This window comes from Scyliorhinus canicula, chromosome 12, assembly GCF_902713615.1.
Source record: "Scyliorhinus canicula chromosome 12, sScyCan1.1, whole genome shotgun sequence".
Lineage (NCBI taxonomy): Eukaryota > Metazoa > Chordata > Chondrichthyes > Carcharhiniformes > Scyliorhinidae > Scyliorhinus > Scyliorhinus canicula.
This window is the reverse complement of record NC_052157.1, coordinates 150,295,064-150,318,703: the sequence shown is the minus strand read 5'-3', so window position 1 is coordinate 150,318,703 and position 23,640 is coordinate 150,295,064. Positions and strand designations below refer to the sequence as shown.

Sequence of the window (23,640 nt, the reverse complement as noted above, 5' to 3'; positions counted from 1 at the left end):
GAAAAAAAAGACAGATATTTATAGAGCACTTTTCATGAGCACTACATGTCTTAAAGTATAGCTTGAAGTGTGTTCACTGTTGCATACAGGAATATAGGAACAGCAGCAAATCTGCCCATAGTCAGTTGCCTCAAACAGTTAATGACCAGATAGTCTGCTTTTGTGATGTTAATTAAGATTAAGATCGCTCTGATTCTAATAAGGGGCCTTGCTCTGATTGCTCTGTTGGGAGATGTAAAGACCCCGTGTTGTTTTAGAGTGTGCTGTGCTGAGGTTGGGTTTTAACATCTTTTTTTTAAATATAAATTTAGAGTACCCAATTCATTTTTTTTTGCCAATTAAGGGGCAATTTAGCATAGCCAATCCATCTAGCCTGAGCAGCACGGTGGCACAATGGTCAGCACTGCTGCCTACGGCACTGAGGACCCGAGTTCAATCCCAATCCCGGGTCACTGTGTGGAGTTTGCACATTCTTCCCATGTCTGCATGGTTTCACCCCCACAACCCAAAGATGTGCAGGTCAGGTGGATTGGCCACGCTACATTGCCCCATAACTGGAAAGAAATAATTGGTTACTCTAAATTTATTTGACAAAGATGTTTTTCAAATGGATGAATTCTGTGGTGATAGAGCATTGTAACAGAGAAAATGCATTAATACAGCACTTCACACAACCTCGAAATATCCCAAAGCACTTTATAGCTAATTAAGTACTTGTAAAGCATAGTCACTGTTGTATTGTAGGAAATATAACAGCCACTTTGTGCACAGCAAAATCCCACAAAGCATTAAGGTGTTGACCAAATAATCCTCTTGGTCATTTTGATTGAGATATAAGAATTCACCAATCCCTCCTTCAGAATAATGCTGTGGGATCTTTCACATCAACTGGATGAGGATATACGTCTTAAAGACTCACCTGAAAGATGGCACCTCCAACACTATAGCACTCCCTCAGGGTGGCACAGTGGTTAGCACTGTTGCCTCACAGTGCTAGGGACCCGGGTTCAATTCCGACCTTGGGGTCACTGTCTGTGCAGAGTCTGCACATCCTCCCAGTGTCAGTGTGGGTTTCCTCCGGGTGCTCCGGTTTCCTCCCACAGTCCAAAGCTGTGCAGGTTTGGTAGATTGGCCGTGCAAAACTTCCCCTTAGTGTCATGATCAATGCATGGGGCTACGGGGATAGGGTGGGGGAGCAGGCCTAGATACTGTCATGTGAGAGTACCTTTAAGAAATGGATGTTTAGAAAAATATCTATAGTGGATGTACCTTTAAGTAATGGGTGTTTATCAGCGATGTCAGAGTGTGGGTGGAGCTGGGCTGTCTGCTTTTACTTTCGCTTTAGGCTGTTTGCTACAGGGGGTGTTTAGTTTCGTTTTAGATTTGGAAAAGCGGCAATCACAGCAAGATGTGTATGAAAATCTGTAAGCTTATGAATGTTCATTTGATGATTTCAAAGTGGTAACTGTTCTCAGTAGTGAAGTTAAAACTGATGTCTTTCTGTAAAGAGGGTTCTTTTTGTCTTATGGATGTTGCAAGGAAAGATTAAGAGTTACTTAGAGAGTACGGTATTCTTTGGGGGATTTATTGGTGTTGATAGTTGTTAAGATGTTTACTGTGGGTTTATAAAGTGTTAACTGGTTTCGTAATAAACAAGTGTTTTAATTTAAAAGTACTGTGGATTTCTGTTGCATCACACCTGCAAAGTAGGGCCGTGTGCTCCCCATAACCACAATTTATTCAAAGTTGTGGGTCAGGTGAACTCTATGATCACTTTGGGGCTCTCTAAACCCTGGCCCATAACAATACAGTGCTCTTTCGGAGGGTTGGTGCAGCCCCAATGGGCTGAATGGTCTTCTTTTGCACTTGATGAATTCTACTGTACTGGCATATCAGTCTGAATTAGATGCTCAAGTCACTGCGGTGGAACTTAAGTCAGAAGGTTTTGGATTCAAGAGGCAAGTGTGCCACCCACCGAGACCTGACTGGTTCAGCCCAATTATCTCCATTCTTTTTGATATTGTTGACTTGTTTCTTTATCTTTGTAACCAAACTGTCTGGAAAAGTACCCCTTAAACCTGATGACAGTGCTTGTAGATGCAGGCGAGAAACACTAGACTGGTTAACCAAAGTGTTGACAGAAACACAAATAAAAAGTTGAAATTCATATAACTTTATTAAAATTCATAATTTACACAGATAGCAACCAGTTGCCATTCACACACTCTAAATCTTTACCAGTCTCAATCTGTCAGTCGATACTGGGATATTGCACTCTTAACCAGTCTGTATTCTTTTACTAAAGTGCATAGTTAACCTCAACTTTATTAGCCATTTCTAGCAATGTTCTGGCCGTTGTAAACAAGTATCAGACTAGCTTGCTTTCCACTACTTAATATTAATTTTTGAGCCTCACTGGAAGCAATATGGCCTTCACAAGCACTGCCCAAATTGCTGTGGTATTATTTAAGGTAAAAGTATCAGAATATCAATATGAAGACGCATCAATATATTTCTGCAACAAAATCAATAGTTTTCACTCTCAAGTACATTTAGAATACAATGTAATCTCCCATTTTAAGCATCAGGAAATAATTTATTTATGTCTAGAAATGCAGATATTTGTCTCACGTGAGGAGTAAAAAAAACAAACCAAACTCCAGTTGCGGTGATTCCGCCAAAGCTGAGCTGTTGCTTAGTATTAATATTGACGCTCAAAATGGCCGACATTATTGATTGACACTCTCCAACTTTCCCCTGCACAAACCAGTTTCTGACACAATTAAGTCATAATTAACCTTCTGCAAGAGTATAGATTGAGGGAGCGTGTCCCAAAATTAATAACTGCACACTTAAAAAGAAAAACAATTACAATAAACTTCACAAAAACAATAAAAAGAAAGTGTTGTTCTTAAGCTTTTTGGATTTCCACTTGTATTTATAAAAGCGAATATGAAATTGAATGCTATATGTTATAAAGAATATTTGTTCAATTTTCGTCCATATGTTGGCCAGCAGATATATGGTGAGAGGAGCATAAGTCTTTATCCTTGTTAATGCAATTTTTCCTTCGCTCTTAATGTCTGTTGGCACAAGTGTCTCTTTGGCACCATTTGATCCTGCAACCAGGAGAACGGCTGTTATTTCTGAAATGTTGCCCCAAAGATGTCTTCATGATATCGCTTCTGGTTCTGTTAAATAAAAGGAGAGATTGGAATTAATACAAATTAAATGACTATATAGGACAATGAACTATGATATTATTGTGGAGAAGTGTTGCTGTGATTGTACTGTAAAAGTGTTTTACAACTATCTGAGTCCCATTTCATCTTTGGAATGGCTCCTGTGCACCCATTTAATCTTGTAATAAGTACAATGTAGTCCATGAGAAATCTTATTTCCATTGATTAATTCCAGATCCTATAATTTGGGAGTCTCAAAGCTTTCTTGTCCATCAGTCGCTAAGCTTCCTGCACCTTGGTAAGTGGGACATGTGTGTTCTAATCGGGCAAAGACAAATTATTTAAAAAAAATAAATTTAGAGTACCCAATTACTTTTTTCCAATTAAGGGACAATTTAGCATGGCCAATCCACCTAACCTGCACCTCTTTGTGTTGTGGGGGTGAAACCCACCCAGACGCGGGGAGAATGTGAAAACTCCACACAGACGGTGACCCGGGGCCGGGATCGAACCTGGGTCGACAGCGCCGTGAGGCAGCAGTGCTAAACACTGTGCCACCGTGCCGCCCAGGCAAAGATACATTCTACCCGAATGCCACTCTCAAGTCATTCAACTTGCAGAGTTGGTGATAGGTTTCTGTACCTGTCAGTTACGAGACTAACCAAAAATAAAGGTTTCTTGGACTCTTACTGTATGTATTGGTATAGAATATGTAGGTGGGGAATGCGTATTCAGGCAGTCTTTCAGGAGAGAGATTCCTTGCCCCAGACCTACCTTCAGCGTTGTGAGGAACTCTTCCGCATCCTCGATATTCATGCCACCTTGCTTAGCAATAATGTCTTTTAGGGTTTCAGTGACATCTTGCGCCATCTTGATTTCACCACAGATGTATATGTGCCCATTCCCTTCATGCAACACCTTGTAGACTTCAGATGCCAGCTTTTCCCGAAGAATATCTTGTACATAAGTCTGGTGGGATGGAAGCAGACACAGGAATGTAAGAATACATCAACATAGCATTAAAGTGAAAATAGGACCTTGTATTTGCATAATGCCTTGCGTATTCCTACTCAGAGCATAAGAAATAGAAGCAGGAGTACGCCACATAGTTTCTCAAGCCAGCTCCGCCATTTAATTAGATCGTTGGTTGACCTCCTACTTTCTCTTCCTGTAGTTTGATTATTTCAATGCTCCCCAAAAATCCATCAATCTCAATTTTGATTATATTCAATGATTGAGCATTTACAACCCATTGGGGTAGAGCATTCCAAAGATTTCATGATGTCCTTCACTGAATTACTTTTTGACATGAGGTCATTGTTGTTTTGTAAGCAAGGGGTAGTCACTTTGGGCATCGCACAGGCATTTGTTGATTCAGGTTCCCTGCAGTCGTACCTGGGCTCCTCTTGGACATGCAAGCTCTTTAGTTCCACCAGAAGTGCAAAGCGAGCCAAAAACGGTCAGCAATTTTTCTCCCCCCCCCCCCCCCCCAAAAAAGGGAGGAGCATGCGGAAGAAAAATGGGAGAGGGGAGGAGACTGACTGAGTCAGAACCAGCCAGTTATCAGATGGATAACTAATGAATTTGTTTGTGACGGTTCTGGTTGAAGGATAAATGTTGGCTGGGAAACAGGGAGACTTCTCCTGCTCTTTATTTCATAGTGACAATGTTAAACTGTTGTAAGAAGACCTTTCCCACTCGCAAAGGTACTGATCATTCCTGGGGTATGGCATTAGAAGCCCCCCAGTATGTCAGCCAAGTGGGTTAGCTAATTGGATCCTCGCAGGTCAGCACGCCTCAGTGCTGCACCATTGCCTGTCAGGAAGTCCATGGTGGTTTAAACATAACTAAAAACATATTTGCACTGTTGACTGGCAAGTGGTTTAAATCACCTTTTGTTTGCCTGGTTCTCTGGAGTAGGCTGTATAAACTCCCTTCAGGATGCCTCTATCTTTAAGTGCAAGGGTTTCTTCTTTGTAAATGTGATCCATTCCTGAGTTCCGACATCCAAACACCAAAGTCATGGGACCAGCTTTGATTCCTAAAATGTCATGGAAAAAAAAACCAGTCAAATTGAATGGAAATCCAGCCTCAAGCGTATCGACGACAGTATTTGAGAACGTGAGGCATCAGTTTAAACACCTGATCGATCACTGCGAGGATTGGGTGGGGGTGGGGGTTGAGATGAGAATGTTGGCGAAGATCATTGTTACGGTTTGAATGAGGTGAATGGGCTGTTCTGGGATGGTAGTTAAGATTTTGAGCAATAATGTCCAGGGAATGGTGTTGGCTGCCTCCCAGAATTCTGAGGAGTCACAGCCACATATTGAAACAGTTAGCAGAAATCTGGGAATTGGCACAGCATTGGACTGTCCTGTGCCAAAGTAATTTCCTCTCAATTCCCCTGTTTTCCCCCCCTCTCGTTGCTGTTTCCTGAAAACAATTTTCCCTTTTTTATTAAGACAGGACTACGACACATCATCATCGGTTGCCTAGGCAATACTCACGACCTGTCGTGAGTGAGGCAACGGCGATCACTGTGAGCCGTGGGCTTTCTGCATTTATGCAGTTGGTAACTGTGATTGGCTACTGCGGGCAGCCAACAGCAGTACTTTATTACATGTCGACTGGTGCAGGAATTGGAGGAAGGCGTAGCAGGCATTTGAACATACCTCGTTTCTCAAAGTCGTGCTGTCGCTGTTGCCAGAAGCTTCTATATGGGGCAATTCCTGTTCCTGGGCCGACCAGTATGCAGGGTTTCAATTGGTTCTTTGGAAGATGGAAACCTGCAGTGCTGGAATGGAGGTGTGAAAGCGTTGATTATTTTTAAGCCATTTTGCTGCCAGCGTATTTAGCAGTTTATGAGCGTGCAAAGCACAATTTCAAAGCATGGGATCCAAGTAACCTACCTGCGCACGTAACACGGAACCAGTTCACCGGTTTCCATTGTGTTGAACCAGGTACTGCAAACTCCATGATGCATGGGGCCTTGGTCATCTAAATACAAAGAAAAATCTTAGTTTGCACATTTCAGTAATGTTCACCTATAACCTATCCAAAGCAAGTCGGAATGCGGATACCGCAATGTGACTCCCTGAAACCTTGGTGCGCCATAGATTATGTTGCGTTTCCTGATGACCAATGCACGAGTTTAATTTCTAATTCACGTGAAAGTAGCTCCGATTCATTTGGAAAAAGCGAAAGAGCTTTTTCACGTGCAGAGTTCAAATGCCAGATTATTTATCCATGTTGCTAATGGAAGTGGAAACTGCTCTATTAGTCTTCCCCTGAATCAAATCCCCCCCCCCCCCCCCCCTCTTATGTCTCCTGGTTGGAAACTTCTCTAGGGTTTGAACCAACCCAATTCTCACCCCCCCCCCCCCCCCCCCCCCCCCCCAACCCCTGGCCCAGTGACCCAGGCCCATTTAAGACAAGACCCACATGAAATCTGACTGTCTTCACCTCTTGTCTTGTAGTTCACCACTGCAACGGTCAGGTGGATTTCTCCCGGGTTCATATCCAAGGACGAACTGATGGAGTAATATCTGGGCTTCAGCAGCATTAGCTGAGTGAGGAGGAACAAAGCTGGACATTGAATGGATGGAAATTCCTCTAGGATCTCCAGGATGGTGGGGTTGTGGAAGGATTTCCACTTCTCGTACTCCTGAGAATTCTGGGGAGGAGCAACAACGCAGGATTAAATATTAAATGGTTTAAAGCATAGTCTGAGACACAAAATCTATCTGTACTGCTTCTATATAAATGAATCTTTAACAGTTGCCTTCACAAAATTCAGACTCTGTAACCTACACCCCACGAGCAAAATCTATGTTCCAGGGAATTGTATATCATTTGGGCTCTGTAGGCCCAACTAGTCTGTTCCTTCTTCACCAACGTTTGATCATTCACTCACCTGTCCCTGCATTCTCTCTCATTTATTCTCCCTCCCAATCTAATCCTAATTGTGCCGGTTTCCTATCTCGCCAGGACAATGTGAAACTGAATTCAACAAATCTGGCAGTTTGTGTATCAGAATCAGAAACAATTGCGGTCAGTTTTAACCGGGTTTGCCAGGTAAGAATCCAATCGGAATTGTAGCTGGTTTCACAACCTCCTCCTCCCCACCACCCCTCAACCACAATGGAGTATGAGGGCATAACACCAGCATTGTATCTAATTCCGCAGTTTCTCAATGTGTGGCTTATGTTAAAAGCTGCTCCCAGAGACTGGGATTGCTGGATTGTTATAAAAAACCCCAACTAGCTCACTAGTGTCTCTCGGAGGAGGGGTCCTGCCGCACCTACTTGGTCTGACCGACATGGGGCACACACTTGGCCATTTTTCTAATTGCCCTGTGTGAAACCTTGCTGCGCTCAAATGAGCTATTGTGTCGCCTGGTAATGACCACACTTCAAAAGCAATTTCAACTGCTTGTGAGGTGGGACATGTGGCTGATCCATTGTCTGTCCGCCTGTGCCCACGGTTAAACTGACCCCTGTATAGGAGGCCGATGACAACAGCGTTGACGCTCACCTGGCCTAGTTCCAGCAGTCGGTTCTTCTCTGCCTCATCCGTGGCCAACTGGGCAATCTTCTTCAGGAGCTGTTGACCAGGTGGGGTGGTGATGTCCAGGAAGTGGGTAAAGGCTTGCGAGAGGCTGCAGGCTGGTATTCGCTCATCCATTTTCCAGTCTGTGGGCAGCAAAGAACTGTCCTGTCAAATCGTCTAAAACACCCAGGACAGAAACAGATTTGAAATCGCCCCCCCCCCTCTTATTTCAGGAGAATTAAAAGAGCACAAGATCCAAAAGCCAAACGGCCGTGTAGATCTGGGGATGGGGGCTAGGGGTCCTCATCTGAGCCACTTTAGGAGGCCCCGAGATAGAACTGGAGAACTGAATTATTTATGTAAAAGAGAGTCAAAATTTAACCCAGCCACGTGACTGAAGGTGAAGATCGCACTGTGTAAAGTCTAGCAGAGGGGCTTATGTCAGGGTCTTTTAATTGTATTGGTTTATCAATATCCCAAGGGAGCTAGCAAGAGAATGCAAACCCTTGAAAAGTATAACTTACCCTTCACACTATTGCCGTTGTTGACCTCCACTTGGATACAATGATGAGCACTTGGTGTTTCTTTGAGCCTTTTGATCAGGGCATTGACGAGGACTGCCTGATTCTGAGGGAAAACTCCAATATGCTCCCCCGGCAGGTATTGGAGTTCCTTGGAGTCCTTACAGGACAGCTCGATCAGTACGGTGGAGCGACTGTGATCAGAGAGACCCAGGTAAGTACATGGTAGTGAAGAACATGGAAAGAATTTTAAATGAAAATGCAACTGTTCTTTTAAGAACAAAATAGTAGGCCGCGTGTACCTGGATTTTGAGCTCTGCAGATTCTTCTTCAATTTGAACTTCATTGGCAGGATTTTCTTTCCTTGCATCTTGGAGAGAGCTGAGGAAATGAGAAGATCAATTATTCTAATCTGGCTGTCGAATGGTAATGTTGAATTGAAAAAAGATCGATACAAATGATGTTGGGTGGGTAATTATTGCAGCTCAAAGTCTGTAAGTGAGTGGATACCTGCACACAGATCCAGGGGCCTAGTTTCTGTGGCGAACCTGTATCTGCTGGGATCCCACACGTTACTATTGGTTGTTGACTTGAATTGACCGAGCTCCACCTTCCCTCGCACATTGAAGTCTTTGCAGGCCGTCTGTTAAAAGAGACAGAGAGAAGGGAACCATAAATGCTGTGCAAGTTGCATAACTTTTGACTGGTGGTCTTCAAGGGTGTAAGATGTTTACATGGGTGTGTATGGGACATCACAGCTGGTGTGCAAAGTACATGACTGATCATCAAAGGCACCAAAGTCGGTAGAAATAGCCGTTGCATATTTTCTGATAGCTGTTTCCAGTGACACCGAGCAGAGGGCCGCGGGCTTCATCAGAAAGTAAAGGAGAGAAAACCAAAACTCGGTGTAGTGGGGATGTTACTGGAATTGTACTGGAGAGAACATGAGTTCAAATCCCAGCAAGGTGGTTGGACAACTTTATATTTGGTTTACAAAAATCTGTAAACGTGGCTGTGAAATTGTCAGATCGCTTCAGAAAACCTGATTCTCCAATGCCTTTTATGGAAGGTAATCCACTCTCTTGTATGAAACTGCTACCAAGAAGGTGGCACATCACCCCCCCTCAGGGCTACCCGGGATAGACAATAAATGCCACGTTTTGTAGTGGTGCTGACATTCTCACATATATATATATTATATTATTATATATATATTATTACAAATCCCATTGATAATCACCCCAGTCCACACTTGGCTTTTTCGAAGGTGGTGGTTCCATAGGGAATAACCTGTTGTTCTTTAGTCTCAGCTGTTGGTAACACATGGGGGATTTCAAAGCTGGAAAGGGGCAAATAGGGGCTGGTTTAGCTCACTGGGCTAAACCTCGCTGGCTTTTAAAGCAGACCAAGGCAGGCCAGCAGCACGGTTCAATTCCCGGAACCAGCCTCCCCGAACAGGCGCCGGAATGTGGCGACTAGGGGCTTTTCACAGTAACTTCATTGAAGCCTACTCGTGACAATAAGCGATTTTCATTTCAAATAACAAGAGAGTGAAGACCGAACGGTAGCTATCTAATCTGAATTTTCAATTGAAGAGGCTCCAAAAGAGTCTAAAAATGCAGTGAAATGTTTCAGCTATTTTCTCCGAAGACCTCTTTTGCCAATTAGTCCCTCCCACCCCCCTCTCTCTACATTGACTCCCACCCAATAAGGAAGCAGGTAAACTTGATACATTATGCACCAATTAGCAGGAAGCATCTCCTCCACACAACCTCATCCCAAGTTAGCTTTCCACATCTTCAGCTTCCTTGAAAATAAGTGATCACTTTGCCAAACCCAAACGGCAACCCACCTTGAATGTGGTGATGGCCCAGTCTACAAAGGATTCCTCCTGTCCTCCAAGCTCATCTCCTTCTCCTGTTTCGGACATTCGAGTTGCCCCAAGCTGTTTCAGCTTCTTATCAATTGAATGGGCGAAAGCACAGAACTGTGGGTACATGCGGGAGCCAAGTCCAAAGATGGCATACCTGGAAATCAAAATTGCATAAGACGTCAAATCAACTTTTAGTTTCGAAGAACCAGGTTCTGTTTGTAAACGTAAAGCTGCACATTTTATAACCTGTAGACCTGCTTTACCATCTCCTCATGTTATGCCATACATCTGAATCACCTGTGCTCTCGGGTAATTTGTCTATATATTTATATATAATAAATATATCCATTATGTACACTTGCGTGCTGCTCTTGGCCTGACTATGCTACAGCAGTTAAGATCGTCTTGCCTGCTCTTTTCCTTTTTATCCACCCTGATGGATTTTCGCAGATAACATGGCAGACAAACGTGTTGTTTGAGGAAATCATGGACAGACTGTTACATTTCAAAATTAGGGCAGATCGCGGGTACACTAATGAGCCAGTAACGGCTAATGCCAAGGCCACCCATCCTGAACTTAACAACGCACTACAACATAAATAGGAACAGATGGACAGGAATGTAATTCAGTGTGGATTTCAAATTGTGGTGGAATGTCTGTTTTGGCCTTAATCTTTAATTATGGGGCAGCACGGTAGCACACGTGGCAGCACGGTAGCACAAGTGGATAACACTGTGGCTTCACAGCGCCAGGATCCCAGGTTCAATTCCCCGCTGGGTCACTGTCTGTGCAGAGTCTGCACGTTCTCCCCGTGTCTGCGTGGGTTTCCTCCGGGTGCTCCGGTTTCCTCCCACAGTCCAAAGACATGCAGGTTAGGTGGATTGGCCATGATAAATTGTCCTTAGTGACCAAAAAGATTAGGAGGGGTTATTGGGTTACGGGGATAGGGTGGAAGTGAGGGTTTAAGTGGGTCGGTGCAGATTCGATGGGCCGAATGGCCTCCTTCTGCACTGTATGTTCTGTGTTCTATAAACCGACAAAAATAATGCCTGATATTCTCTTAATTGATGGCATACTCTTTTCTTGAAAGACTGAATGTGCATTTATATAGCCCCTCTCAAAGGGTCTCGGGGCAACTGTAAAAGTTTCACTATCCAACGGATTCCTTTTTGACGGGCAGTCACAGTTGTTACGTGGGAAAACGCAGCAGCCAATTTGTACGCAGCAAGATCCCATGAACAGTGACGGAATACGTGAACAGATGTTGGTCGAGGAATAAATGTTGGCCGGAACACAGAAGCTTCAACCCTGTTCTGCATTAGCCTAGGTTGTCCGTGAAATCTTCTGATTTAACAGTGGGAGTGCCAATAGCCAAACCGTGCTGATACATGTAGTAAATAGGGCTGTAAAACTGAACATGTGTCACTATGCTTACCTGAATTGATATGGTTTCAATGGCTTCTTGGTAAACAAAGATTTCTTAAACACCTGTAACAGAAAAAAATACATATTTTAATTAGAAAAATAGATAGTGCGCCATTTACCAAATACCAAAGGTTTATTGAGAGAATTTATAACATTCCCCCAGGAGTTTTTAAAAAAAAAACAATTGTTCACTTCCAATTTGATATGAAATCCTATCCCAGACTCGTGTCCTGTTGTACCTTTTGGGTAATTAAATACTTTATTGATCTATCTTGCCTCTCCCTCACAGTTAATTCCATTCAGAAAGAAAATGGCCCATTCTTGAAACGAACCATAATGCACAGTCTCTGACCCATCCATTTAACCTGGTGCGCACCTTTCGGCTCAGTTCTCCTGACTCACAAGATTGCCCTATGCCAGTTAGACTGGTGTTTAGTAAATGCTGGTGCCCCCAAACAACCAGATTCTGACTTTGGTTTTGACTGCATGCCATTTAGTCAAAGCCCAGATGAGATGAACTAATTTGACTCGATCTAAGTAAATCTGTTTCTTTTGTGTTGGGAATTGCTTAGCGGTTGAGCCATTTCTCCAATAACACACTGCTTACCTCTCCATTTCCGGGCGAATCTCCATTTCCAAAGGTACTCGTCACCACTAAGACCAGTGATTCTTTGCTCAGGTTATTCAGATCATAATCATCCATGCAGACAACCTATTAGTGAAGAACATCACATCCAATAAACCATTAGGGCCACAATGGATGAAAAGAATGACTTTAAAAGCCGAATCAATCCTTCAAAGTCCTTTATTGTGAATGTGTCAAAAGTGGTCCAGCATATATACAAACAAGTAAGAGCAATGTGGTTAATACTAATAGTGCCACAACCAGGTGAGCTGTAGGGAATGGAATACTGCCCCAACAGCAACACTGGCCCCTTGCAGGTCAGGTGTAGCAGAGAGAGGATTAAATTCCCTCAATTCTGCCTGATTACCATCTCAGAAGAGTGCTTCCGCTTCCCACATTAGGCATCTTTATGGGCATGTTTGAAGATTGCCCAGAGTGACTTTGATATAGTAACAAGGCGTGTTGGGAGCGGAGGTGAGGTGTCATGTTTCTACAGGGATACAAGGTGCGTACAATGACCGCTGCTGTTCCTGGATTACAAAAGTGACCTCGCTTGAAAAATAACCCTTTGGCTGTAAAGTGCGCTGGGGCACCTTGACATCATGAAAGGTGTCACATAAATCTAAGCCCGTCTTTCTTCTCTTTATTTACCTTGGCATCGAAGGCACCGTTGAACAATGTACGCAGCTTTTTGGCCAAGGTTTCGGACTTCCCCGTTTCTGTGGCGTACAGAATCGTTGCCTTTGTTCTCTTGGCCATTGTCTTCCGCATCAGGACAGAGCTGAATAAAGCAGCCCTGGAAGAGACAGCAACGGTATTCAATATTTAACAATCACTTCAGGTCCCTAAATGACTTAGCTCTGGTACATTTTTGTTTTTTTTTATTTAAGAAAGGTCTGTGAAGACAACACCAAAACTGAAATGAATAGAAGACAAAAAAAAACAAATCAAGAGATAGTATCGGAGCAACTTTGGGTTTTAGACTATAGGACGAAGGATAGGCCAAAGGTGAAGAGCCTAACGAGGCAAATTGAGGTTCTAGGAATGAGCGAGTTAGTGTAAATACCACAGCAACGTTCAATTGGAGCACTCTGAGTAAAGGAAAGCGTGGAAAAAGAAAATCCATTTTATGAAGAACGAATGTTTTTGCCTCACTTACAGTGCTAAATGTTTGAATGTGATCTCATTCTTCTTCGGTCTTTTGCTTTCATCGTGCCAGACGTGTGTTTTCCAAGCATCAACCTATGATTATAGAACATTGACAGGAGATTAACATCAATAGGAGGTTAGATTATGCGATATTGCCTCAACGCTGAACAAACGTTATCTTTCAGTTTCAGGACAAGTTGCAGTTCGTGAACATGGAGCAGGAGGAGTCCCTGGAATCCGCTCCAACAGCCAATAGGATCACAGCCTAGTTTCTACCTCAATTGCAGTTTTGCATTCCATCTCTCAATTCCCTTTTGTGCCCAAAACTATGATAATCTTAGCCTTAAATATGCACAACACCCGAGTATTTGCAGTGTATGGGTTAGAGGTTGGGTTCATTCTTTGTGGTTCTGTGTGATAACATTGGATTAATGCACAACAGGACTCCAATCCTGATCCAATGGGCAAAGACATCAAATTACTATCAGGAATGGTGACTGAAAGTGGAAATCAGGGCATATTACTTTCCTCCTTACCCTGGAGGTATCGAGGCCTAATATATAGCACTCCTATGGACATCACAAATAACTGACACCATGGTGGCAGTGGTTAGCACTGATGCCTCACAGCGCTAAGGACCCGGGTTCAATTCTGGCCTTGGGTGACTGCGGAGTTTGCACTTGCTCCCAGTGTGTGCGTGGGTTTCCTCCGGGTGCTCTGGTTTCCTCCCACATTCCAAAGGTGTGCAGGTTAGGTGGATTGGCCATCCTATATTGCCCTTTAGTGTCCAAAGATGTGTAGATTATGTGGGGTTACAGGGATGGGCAGTGGTGTCAGCCTAGGTAGGGTACTCTTTCAGATAGTGTAGACTGGATGATTGAAAGGTTCTCCTTTTGCAATGCAGGAATTCTATGTCCTAAGATCAGCTATATCAGAACAGGAACTTGGGAAATGGATGATCTTCTTGGCTCTATTTGACAGAGCCATTTACCAAAACTTAACCAGTGGTTCCGCAAGCTTTTGATTTTATTACAAGGAGGTAATTACCTGGTAATAAAAGAAGGGGCTGAGGATGTAGTTCAATATCTCCTGATGGAACACTCGTGTGATGCTGCCAGAGATTGGTGGAACAAGCCAGACCCAGTCCCCAGGGCAGCCTCCTCTCAGCCGGAACTCATTCTCCATGTGCTTCATGAAGGATTCTGCAGCCGTGTGGTGGTCCATAATCGTCACATTCTTTTTCTGCAACGAGATAATTACATCATGTAATCAAAGTTCCAGCCTGTGGGAACTTAATACGAATTGACGGAAAATCATGTGAACATCTCTACAGAGCATGTTGGCGTAATTATCCCAAATCTATCTTTAAGGCAACATGATTTATTTTGTACACTAATTCCCAGAACAGTGAAGAGCTACTTTGTCTTATTGGTCAGTTATGCTTTGTGGAAATTGAACTTTAAATATCTACTTTCGTGGGATAAAGCATCACCTCTTGAGGACAAATGTTAAATGTCCTGTATGTTGGGGGATTACAAGTTGCGGGAGAGGGTGGGAATTCAGCTTTTCTGGGAAGGGCTGATGCTTATAGGCGGCACGGTAGCACAGTGGTTAGCACTGTTGCTTCACAGTGCCAGGGACCGGGTTCAATTCCCAGCTTGGGTCACTATCTGTGCAGAATCAGCACGGGTTCCCTCCGGGTGCTCCGGTTTCCTCCCACAAGTCCCGAATGATGTGCTATTCGGTGAATTGGACATTCAGCATTCTCCCTCCCTGTATCCGAACAGGTGCCGGAGTGTGGCGGACTAGGGGATTTTCACAGTAACTTCATTGCGGTGTTAATGTAAGCCAACTTGGGGCACTAATAAAGAAAAGGGGATGATGAGCTCTTCATCCACTCATAACAGCGATGCTATTAAGTGACATTATGTGGTCAGTTTTCTCAATTTTCATGGGCTCTTCTGGTATCTTCTATCAGAAGGGCCAACAAGGAATGCCAACTTATAATTCCAAAGCTTTCAGTCTGCATCTCCAATCAGGAGAAAGTACTGAAATGTGCCCTAATGAAGTGATCAAATTCTACTTTTGAGTTAGTTTTGCTTCAGGTTCAGGTTTCATTTCAAATTTGTTCTTGGCCAATTGCTTTGATTCTCTTCAAACGATTGGCTTCGATAATAAGTGATGATGAAAATCCTCTCAGAAATCTTCTAATAGGATATTGAATCATTTATTTAACAGGCTGGTGTTCTTTTTGGAGTTTTCTGAATGTAATACAGTCGCTCAAGTCCACTAACGTATGTTATTTTTAAGGAGATTGTCTTGACATAGAGCATCACGTTGTTTCCCTCACCTGGAAGCTGTAGAGGACGGCAATATTGATCTCCACCACTACTTGGTCTTTCCATAGAGATGCCAGATTGTTTGTTTCTAATCCCATTTTCTTTCCCACTTCCTGCGTTGTCAAAAGAATGGACAAGGAATTAAATTCAACCAAACTTAGAAATTGAAGACACATTCCCTAAGCCCTTCTACTTTTTACATTGGTGGAAAAAAAAAATCACATTTGTTAATTTATTTTAATAGCTCCTCCATTCTGTCTTTACGTGTGGACAATTATTAGGGGGTCTGAGTTTGCAGTCTGTACAATGTATTACTTTGATTTTAGAGAGGCAAATAATGGGGGCATGGGGGGGGTGGGGGTGGAAAAGAGTACACAATGGCAAGTTGTTTCTTAACTGTTTCACTCCAGGCTTCTTTATCACACACATTAATAAAACCATAAGACCATAGATATAGGAGCGGAATTAGGCCACACGGCCCATTGCATCTGCTCCGCCATTCAATCCTGGCTGATATTTTTTCATCCCCATTCTCCTGCCTTCTCCCCATAACCCCTGATCCCCTTATTAATTAAGAACCTATCTATCTCTGTCTTAAAGACACTCAGTGAATTGGCCCCCACAGCCTTCTGCGGCAAAGAGTTCCACAGATTCCCCACCCTCTGGCTGAAGAAATTCCTTCTCATCTCTGTTTTAAAGGATCGGCCCTTTAATCTGAGATGGTGTCCTCTGGTTCTAGATTTTCCTAGAAGTGGAAACATCCACTCTATCCCAGCCTCACAGTATCCTGTTAAGTTTCAATAAGAAGGGCAGCACGGTAGCGTAGTGGTTAGCACTGCAGCCTCACGGCGCCGAGGTCCCAGGTTCGATCCCGGCTCTGGGTCACTGTCTGTGTGGAGTTTGCACATTCTCCCCATGTTTGTGTGGGTTTTGCCCCCACAACCCAAAGATGTGCTGGTTAGGTGGATTGAACATGCTAAACTTGCCCCTTAATTGGAAAAAAATGAATTGGGTACACCAAATTAAAAAAAAAGAAAAAAATGTTTCAATAAGAATCCACCCTCATCCTTCTAAACTCTAACGAGTACAGACCCCAAGTCCTCAACTCTTAATGCAGCTTACAGAGATTTAACCAGAAAAAAGTAATCCTTTAGACTGACTTATAAGAAAATGCATTAGTGCAAATTGGTTCTACCTCTAGTACGTTGTATCGCTGAACATCACAGAAATCTCGAACACCAATCTCAGAGCTCATGTACCAGCCATTGAAGGGGCAGCCAGGAAACTCCAGGCCTCCAACTTCCAGCAGCATGTTGGCAACAGCAGGCAGAACATACCATCTGAGACCCAATTCTTTGAACCAGTCAAGCCTGCGGGTACAAGCAGATCTATTAGCTATACAAAATCATTGCATTGCAGCATTTAGGAGTGTTTGCAGAAGTCTGCTGATCTGCAGGCAGATGGACATACGACAGGTAGGTTGAAATGCTGCATTTGAGACCATGTTACACATCAGTGATTGGGCGTTTGAAGTTTGAACTTACTTTGGATGCTCAATTTCTACTTGAAGAACCAGCTCTGGTGGTATTTCAAATATTTCTGGATCCAGACCATTGGCCTGAATGACCAGTGGAAGAATATCATAGCGTCCAAAGCGGGGGGTCCAGCCAAGGTCAATACACACCTGAAAATAAGACAAATGCAACATCTTACCATAGACTCGTGCAGCACAGTAGGAGCTCATTTGGGCCATTATGCCTGTGCAAGACCTTTGAAAGAACCAGTTAGTCCCACATGCTTCCTCTTTCCCTATAGCCCTGCAATATTTCCAGTTATTTATCAAATTCCCTTCTTCAAAGTAGCTGTCTGGGGGATCTGGAGTGCTTAGTTCCTGAGAGAACCATAACAATATTTGCATGTTAGAAATGAGAAAAGATCTAAACAAGCCTGTTTTCTTTCTAGAACACCCTACCTTTCAAAACATCTGCTGCACTCAGAACTCTCACTGGAAAAGTATCTTAATCATAGAACCCCTACAGTGCAAAAGGAGGCCATTTGGCCCATCTTGTCAGCACAACACTCTCAACATGCACCCTATCTAGGCCCAATCCCCTACCCAATCCTCATAACCCCACCTAACCTTCGGGCATGAAGCAGCAATTTAGTGTGGCCAATCGAACTAAACTGCACATCTATGAACTGTGGGAGGAAACCCACGCAGACACAGGGAGAATGTGCAAACTCCACACAGACAAGGTGGGAATTGAACCTGGGTCCCTTGCACTATGAAGCAGCAGTGCTAACCACTATGCTGCCCCTTTCTCTTGTACGTCTATTCCAATGGCCTCTCTGGAAATGTATTCCACTATCAAATGCCCTGCTTTACTTAGTTTTAAAATACTTATTTTTAATTTGTGTTCCTCTCCCACCCCAGTCACCAAAGTGAATGCTTGGTTTGACTGTTCTGTCTTATGAATTGAGTTAGCTCTTACTGATTGTTATACCCAGAGTGATGTGCGAGAAACATTTGCTGTTCCAGATATGAGTTTTTTATTAGATTACTCAATAATTTTTTTCCGATTAAGGGCAATTTACTGTGGCCAATCCATCTACTCTACACATTTTTTGGGTTGTGGGGGCGAAACCCACGCAGACATGGGGAGAATGTGCAAACTCCACACGGACAGTGACCCAGAGCCAGGATTGAACCTGGGACCTCAGCGCCGTGAGGCAGCTGTGCTAACCACTAGGCCACCGTGCTACCCTTGTTGCAGATATGAGTTAATCGGAGCAGATTTCTAAGGGTTGCTGATAACGTTAAGTTCCCTTGAGAGGTGACTTTATGCGGCATGGCCTTCTTTCTTACTGCCGCAGCACTCTGTTGCAGTGATATAACAATAACTTAATCTAATTGCTAGCGACTGCACTTCAGCGACAAGCGACTTCATGGTTTACCTGCGTGAATGAAACTCCAGCTGGATCTCCAATGATGGAGCCATCGGGCAACTGATACCCTGCATAGCGGACCATTTGGCTATTCCATATTCTGAAGTCATGTTTCCCATCAGACCTTTGAGGGAAGACAGTGATGGTAGATCTGCAGAGCAAGATTGACCAGCGAGTAAGTTACAGAAGAAAATAAGAAAATCAACTTTTTCTTACATTATACCAATGACTTGCATTCTAACAATCCTTCATTATGTTCAAGCATTTTGGGATGTTTATTAAAGGTGTTGTATAAATGCAAGTCATTCTTGTGATTAAAGGTGGTACCTGTAAAGTTAGCTTCAATTGTTTTTTTTTACACATTGAAAAATCTTACTATGATCAACCATATAATTTTTAAAAAACCTATTTGAATAAACCCTTTAAATTGAAGAGGCACTGTATTGAAGACAAAGATGATTTGGAAACTGGTTTTGGTTGGGTGGGCGAGAGAAAATCCGAAATCCACATAGATATTTATGTTACATATCAGTCAACAATAAAAGAATGACTGATTGATGAAAGCAACGATTCCTTGTGTCTCCTCTCTCTTACACGCTAATATATACACCACAATAACGTTCTAGCTTTGCAATTAGAAAAAGGTATTTAAATTCAATTTACACTGTTGGAAAATTATTATATTAACTTGCCGTTCTTCCCACTCTATTGTGCAAAGAAATTACATCAAAATCTTGAACAAAACTTGGCACTTGTTGGTGTTGAACACTTCATTTCATTCTTTTGTAATTAATTAACTAATTCGTAACATCTTGTTTATTGTCTTCATTAAGACAGCAGGCACAAAACTTGCATGCAGGTGTGTGAAAAGTTCTGCCCTTCAAATCATTCGCTAATATTTACACAGTGTCATTTCAAGGCCAACATTAAGTGTTAACATCCAACGATGTTCTAAGCAATCTTTAATGTAAATGCATTGCCCACACCCACCTTAAATTCCCATCGTTGGTTGCGTACTTCAAGTGGGTGCACATGTACTCGAACATCTCCTTTGCGGTGGTGCATTTCCGAGCATCAAACACCTACAGAGACACAGACGTAGTTGTTACAAGGAGCTGGGCATCATTCCAAAAGGGAAAAGAAAACACGGTTGAAAGCCTTGGGGTGGCAGCGAGAAGAGTACCTACATGGAGGTTGGACCACTGAATGCGGCCAATGCAGCGAGGGGCATTACGCCAGGCTTGCTTGGTTGCGAATACCAGCTCCTCATAGGTCAGATCGTACGTTCCTGTGTCTGTGATGCTTTTGGTAACCTGCTCGATTCGGGCCAGATGCTCCTGGATTCTGGGGCTGGGATTGGGAAGAGACAATCAATATGATTAGTCCAGACTCTTGTTCCAATCCTAATTCCCAAGTCATTTATTTACAGCTAACAATTTAATCCCATTAACGATCAACAGCAAACCTCTATAAACATCCTACACAGGAACAGGAGGTGGCCATTCAGCCCATCGAGTCTGCTCTCCCAATACGATCATAGCTGATCGGTCACTTTGATGCCTTTTACCCACACTATCCCCATAACCCTTTTGTTATTGTTAATCAGAAATCTATCAATCTCTGCTTTAAACACACTAAATGACTGATCGTCCACTGCCTGCTGGGTGGAGAATTCAAAAGACTCAACCCTTTGTGTACAGAAATTACTCCTCATCTTGGTTCTGAGTGGCTTCCCCCTTATTTTGAAATTGTGTCCCTTGGTTCTACAACTCTCAAACCAGGGGAAATATTTCACCCACAACTACCCTGTCTACCCCCTTCAGTATTTTGTAGGTTTCAATGAGATTAACTCATCCTTCCAAGCTCTGGAGACTACAGGCCCAGTTTCCCCAAATCTCCCTTCGTAGGACAGTCCCACCATTCCCGGGAACAAGTCTGGTGAACCTCTAGCCACGCACCTCCTGTCAATCTAATTTACAATCTCCATGTATATCATGGGAGTTGCCAACGGTTAATTGGTCAGGCTGTATCCCCCAGCGCAGGGGATCTACAATGCAGGGGAACTGAGTCTAATTTGCCGGTCACTCATTGTCCACACAAGAACTCCCACCACCTCAGGACTTCCACCTGGTAAATCCAGCAACCAGAAGTTGGGGCCGAAAGCAGGAGGGGAGATCCCTTGCGCCTCAAAGACTGGTAACCCTAGTTATTCAGCACAACATTCGCCATACCTTTTGAATGATTCATAATATTGCTTGATGAAATCTATAGCCTGAACAAGGACTTCCTCTGGTGGGATTGGTTTATCCCGAGTTTCTTTGGTCATTGCTTTGGGGGTCATGAGAGCACCTCGGCAGGCTGCAGACTGACAGGGCATATTCTAAATCAGAGAGAAGGAGAGAGAGATTAATGTCATGTTAATAAAACAAAAACTCTTTTGGAAATATTGAGACCTTATTAGATCTTAGGGCAGCACGGTAGCACAAGTCGATAGCACTGTGGCTTCACAGCGCCAGGGTCCCAGGTTCGATTCACCGCTGGGTCACTGTCTATGTGGAGTCTGCACGTTCTCCCCGTGCCTGCGTGGGTTTCCTCCGGGTGCTCCGGTTTCCTCCCACAATCCAAAGATGTGCAGGTTAGGTGGATTGGCCATGATAAATTGCCCTTAGGTGTCCAAAAAGGTTAGGAGGGATTATTGGGTCACAGGGATAGGGTAGAGTGAGGGTCGGTGCAGGCTCGATGGGCCTCCTTCTGCACTGTATGTTCTACATTGCTCTTCTGAATACAGGGATGGAGATTTCATTTTCAGGTGGAATGGATGTTTTTTTTTAAATAAGGCCCCATTTTTATTCAATTGAAATCAGTGAAAATTGAGTGCGGGGCCCGCCCGGTTACCGCCCAGGCGATGGGGATTTCCGCTACCGCCCTCTCCAACCGCGCCTGGACCTTTAATTTTCATAAGGCGCTGGGGATTTGTCTGCAAAGTGGGAGTTGCAGTGAGCCTCCTGGTTCTGTCCGCGGGGCGGGGACCGGGGACCGGGGGCGGGGAAGGAAATGTGATCAATCTCACCTTGACCGCTTTCTGATGGAGTGTGTCCTGCAAAATAGCCCCGTTTTCCACATTGATCAGTTTGACAAACTTCGGGGCGTAAGGACAACGCATGGCTTCCTTGGCGGGAAAGGACTGTTGTTGGCAAACGATAAATAAATAAAAAACAAACATTCAGTTTGTAGAAATAACCAATTTCTCAACACAATTCTGTTTTTTTTATAGAAACGATCAGAACCCCTGTTGTGCAAATGGGGCTTCCCCCCCCCAAATCTAAACCATTTTGGTGGGGAAAAAAAACTTCCAGTCTGAGAGAAGCAACAGAAATGTGCAAATCCACAACAGCAACGAAATACACCTGCAAATTTACTCTATTTTCAAATTTATCTCCACCCAACATTGCTGATTTAAATTCCCGCCATTGAGCATTATCTCAATTATCCGATGGAGATAAAAAAAAGTTTGATTGTAAATCAAGTGCATGATCCAAAGTTAGCCCGAACTGGGGGCCAATTGTCAACGAATTTCCTATTCCGATGTCTGTCACTCACCTTAGAACCAGGATTGATGGTCTCACAATTCGGAATGTGCCCATTGACGAGGCTGCAGAGAAAGAGACAGATCAGAAATCATTATCCCCAATTCAAGTTTCGTCCCAATTGCGACCACCCCTTTTGTGATCATCAAAATCGCAAACAATCTATCGAACCTTTAAAAAGACGAGTCAAGGCGTTTCAAGACGCTTTAAGGAGAGAATAATTCGTTCAATGTCCCCTTTTATCGGCGGGTTTTAACTTCGTTTTTGTAATTATTAAATAAGGTATTAAAAAAAACCCACTGCAATTGATCAAGCGGAAATATTTAAGGGCTCCTGCTCTAAATGCTAAAGTTTGATTTTCTGTTCCCGCTAGGCACACGTATCGTTTCAGAAACTGACAGGATCAGTTTCAGGGTCGTTTCAACTTGTGTTTTTGCGGGGGGGGGGGGGGGTCTCACAGGGTGACCCACAATTGAATTAAAGTTCCCTTCAAATTGACCCCATCTAATCGAGTCTATCCCCTTGAAATTGACCCCATCTAATCGATTCTATCCCCTTGAAATTGACCCCATCTAATCGATTCTATCCCCTTGAAATTGACCCCATCTAATCGATTCTATCCCTTGAATTGACACTCTATTCCAACTTGAATTGACCCCATCTAATCGATTCTATCCCCTTGAAAATTGACCCCATCTAATCGATTCTATCCCCTTGAATTGACCCCATCTAATCGATTCTATCCCCTTGAATTGACCCCATCTAATCGATTCTATCCCCTTGAAATTGACCCCATCTAATCGATTCTATCCCCTGTGAAAAATTGACCCGATGTCTCTGTACCTCTTCTCGTTGCCAATGCCCTTTTCATTGTTGTTCAGATCGGCGGCTGGGCTCGATCCGGGTTCATACTTGCCCCTGTAGCGGGGTTTCAGAAGGAAATTCCAAGGGCAAAGCATTTTTGTTCTGCTTCAATCTCTCCTCCTCGTCTTTATTTTCTCAGCGATCGACGAAAACGAAATCTGCAACAGTCGACAACAAGAGAGAAAACTGCACCGGCTGCGACTCGGTTTATAAAGTTTAGAAAACTTTTGATTGAATTCCGAGGCAGGTGTTGTGCGACTGGGATCGTCCTCTCCACTGTCCGGTTCGCCGCTCGGCCCGCCTTATTTATGCGCGGCAGGCGGTCCAGAATTACACCCTTTACGCAAAACCTAAATATTGAAATCCAGGAAAGCCCCATTTTAATTTCCATCTTCCTTGCTGGATCCTCGGCGAGAACGTCACCGATTGCAACATATGCCCTCGCTTCAACAACGTCAGCAAAACATTCCGACTTGCAGTCAGAATCCGCTGGTGCCTTCCCTGCCACCCCTCAGCCCAACCTGCATTTCAATCCTGAAGCTCCTGACATCATTGGCTTGGAATTTAAAGCAGACAGTTT

The 23,640-nt window shown here is 43.6% G+C and overlaps 1 protein-coding gene across 1 annotated transcript; it reads right to left on the bottom strand.

The window, feature by feature from the left end:
- Positions 1 to 2,157: 2,157 nt before the first annotated feature.
- Positions 2,158 to 23,358, bottom strand: nos2b (nitric oxide synthase 2b, inducible). The gene is made up of 26 exons (XM_038814493.1): positions 23,040 to 23,358; positions 22,210 to 22,261; positions 21,680 to 21,793; positions 20,841 to 20,989; positions 19,797 to 19,959; positions 19,600 to 19,691; positions 18,619 to 18,760; positions 17,208 to 17,347; positions 16,859 to 17,033; positions 15,675 to 15,776; positions 14,372 to 14,566; positions 13,335 to 13,417; positions 12,827 to 12,971; positions 12,158 to 12,262; positions 11,561 to 11,613; positions 10,104 to 10,278; positions 8,762 to 8,894; positions 8,554 to 8,632; positions 8,255 to 8,445; positions 7,716 to 7,873; positions 6,645 to 6,855; positions 6,092 to 6,179; positions 5,855 to 5,976; positions 5,075 to 5,223; positions 3,957 to 4,151; positions 2,158 to 3,191 (listed from the first exon to the last, which is right to left on the bottom strand). The coding sequence occupies exons 1-26, from the start codon at positions 23,153 to 23,155 to the stop codon at positions 3,141 to 3,143; spliced, it is 3,378 nt and encodes a 1,125-aa protein (XP_038670421.1). The 5' UTR covers positions 23,156 to 23,358; the 3' UTR covers positions 2,158 to 3,140.
- Between the last annotated feature and the right edge of the window lie 282 nt (positions 23,359 to 23,640).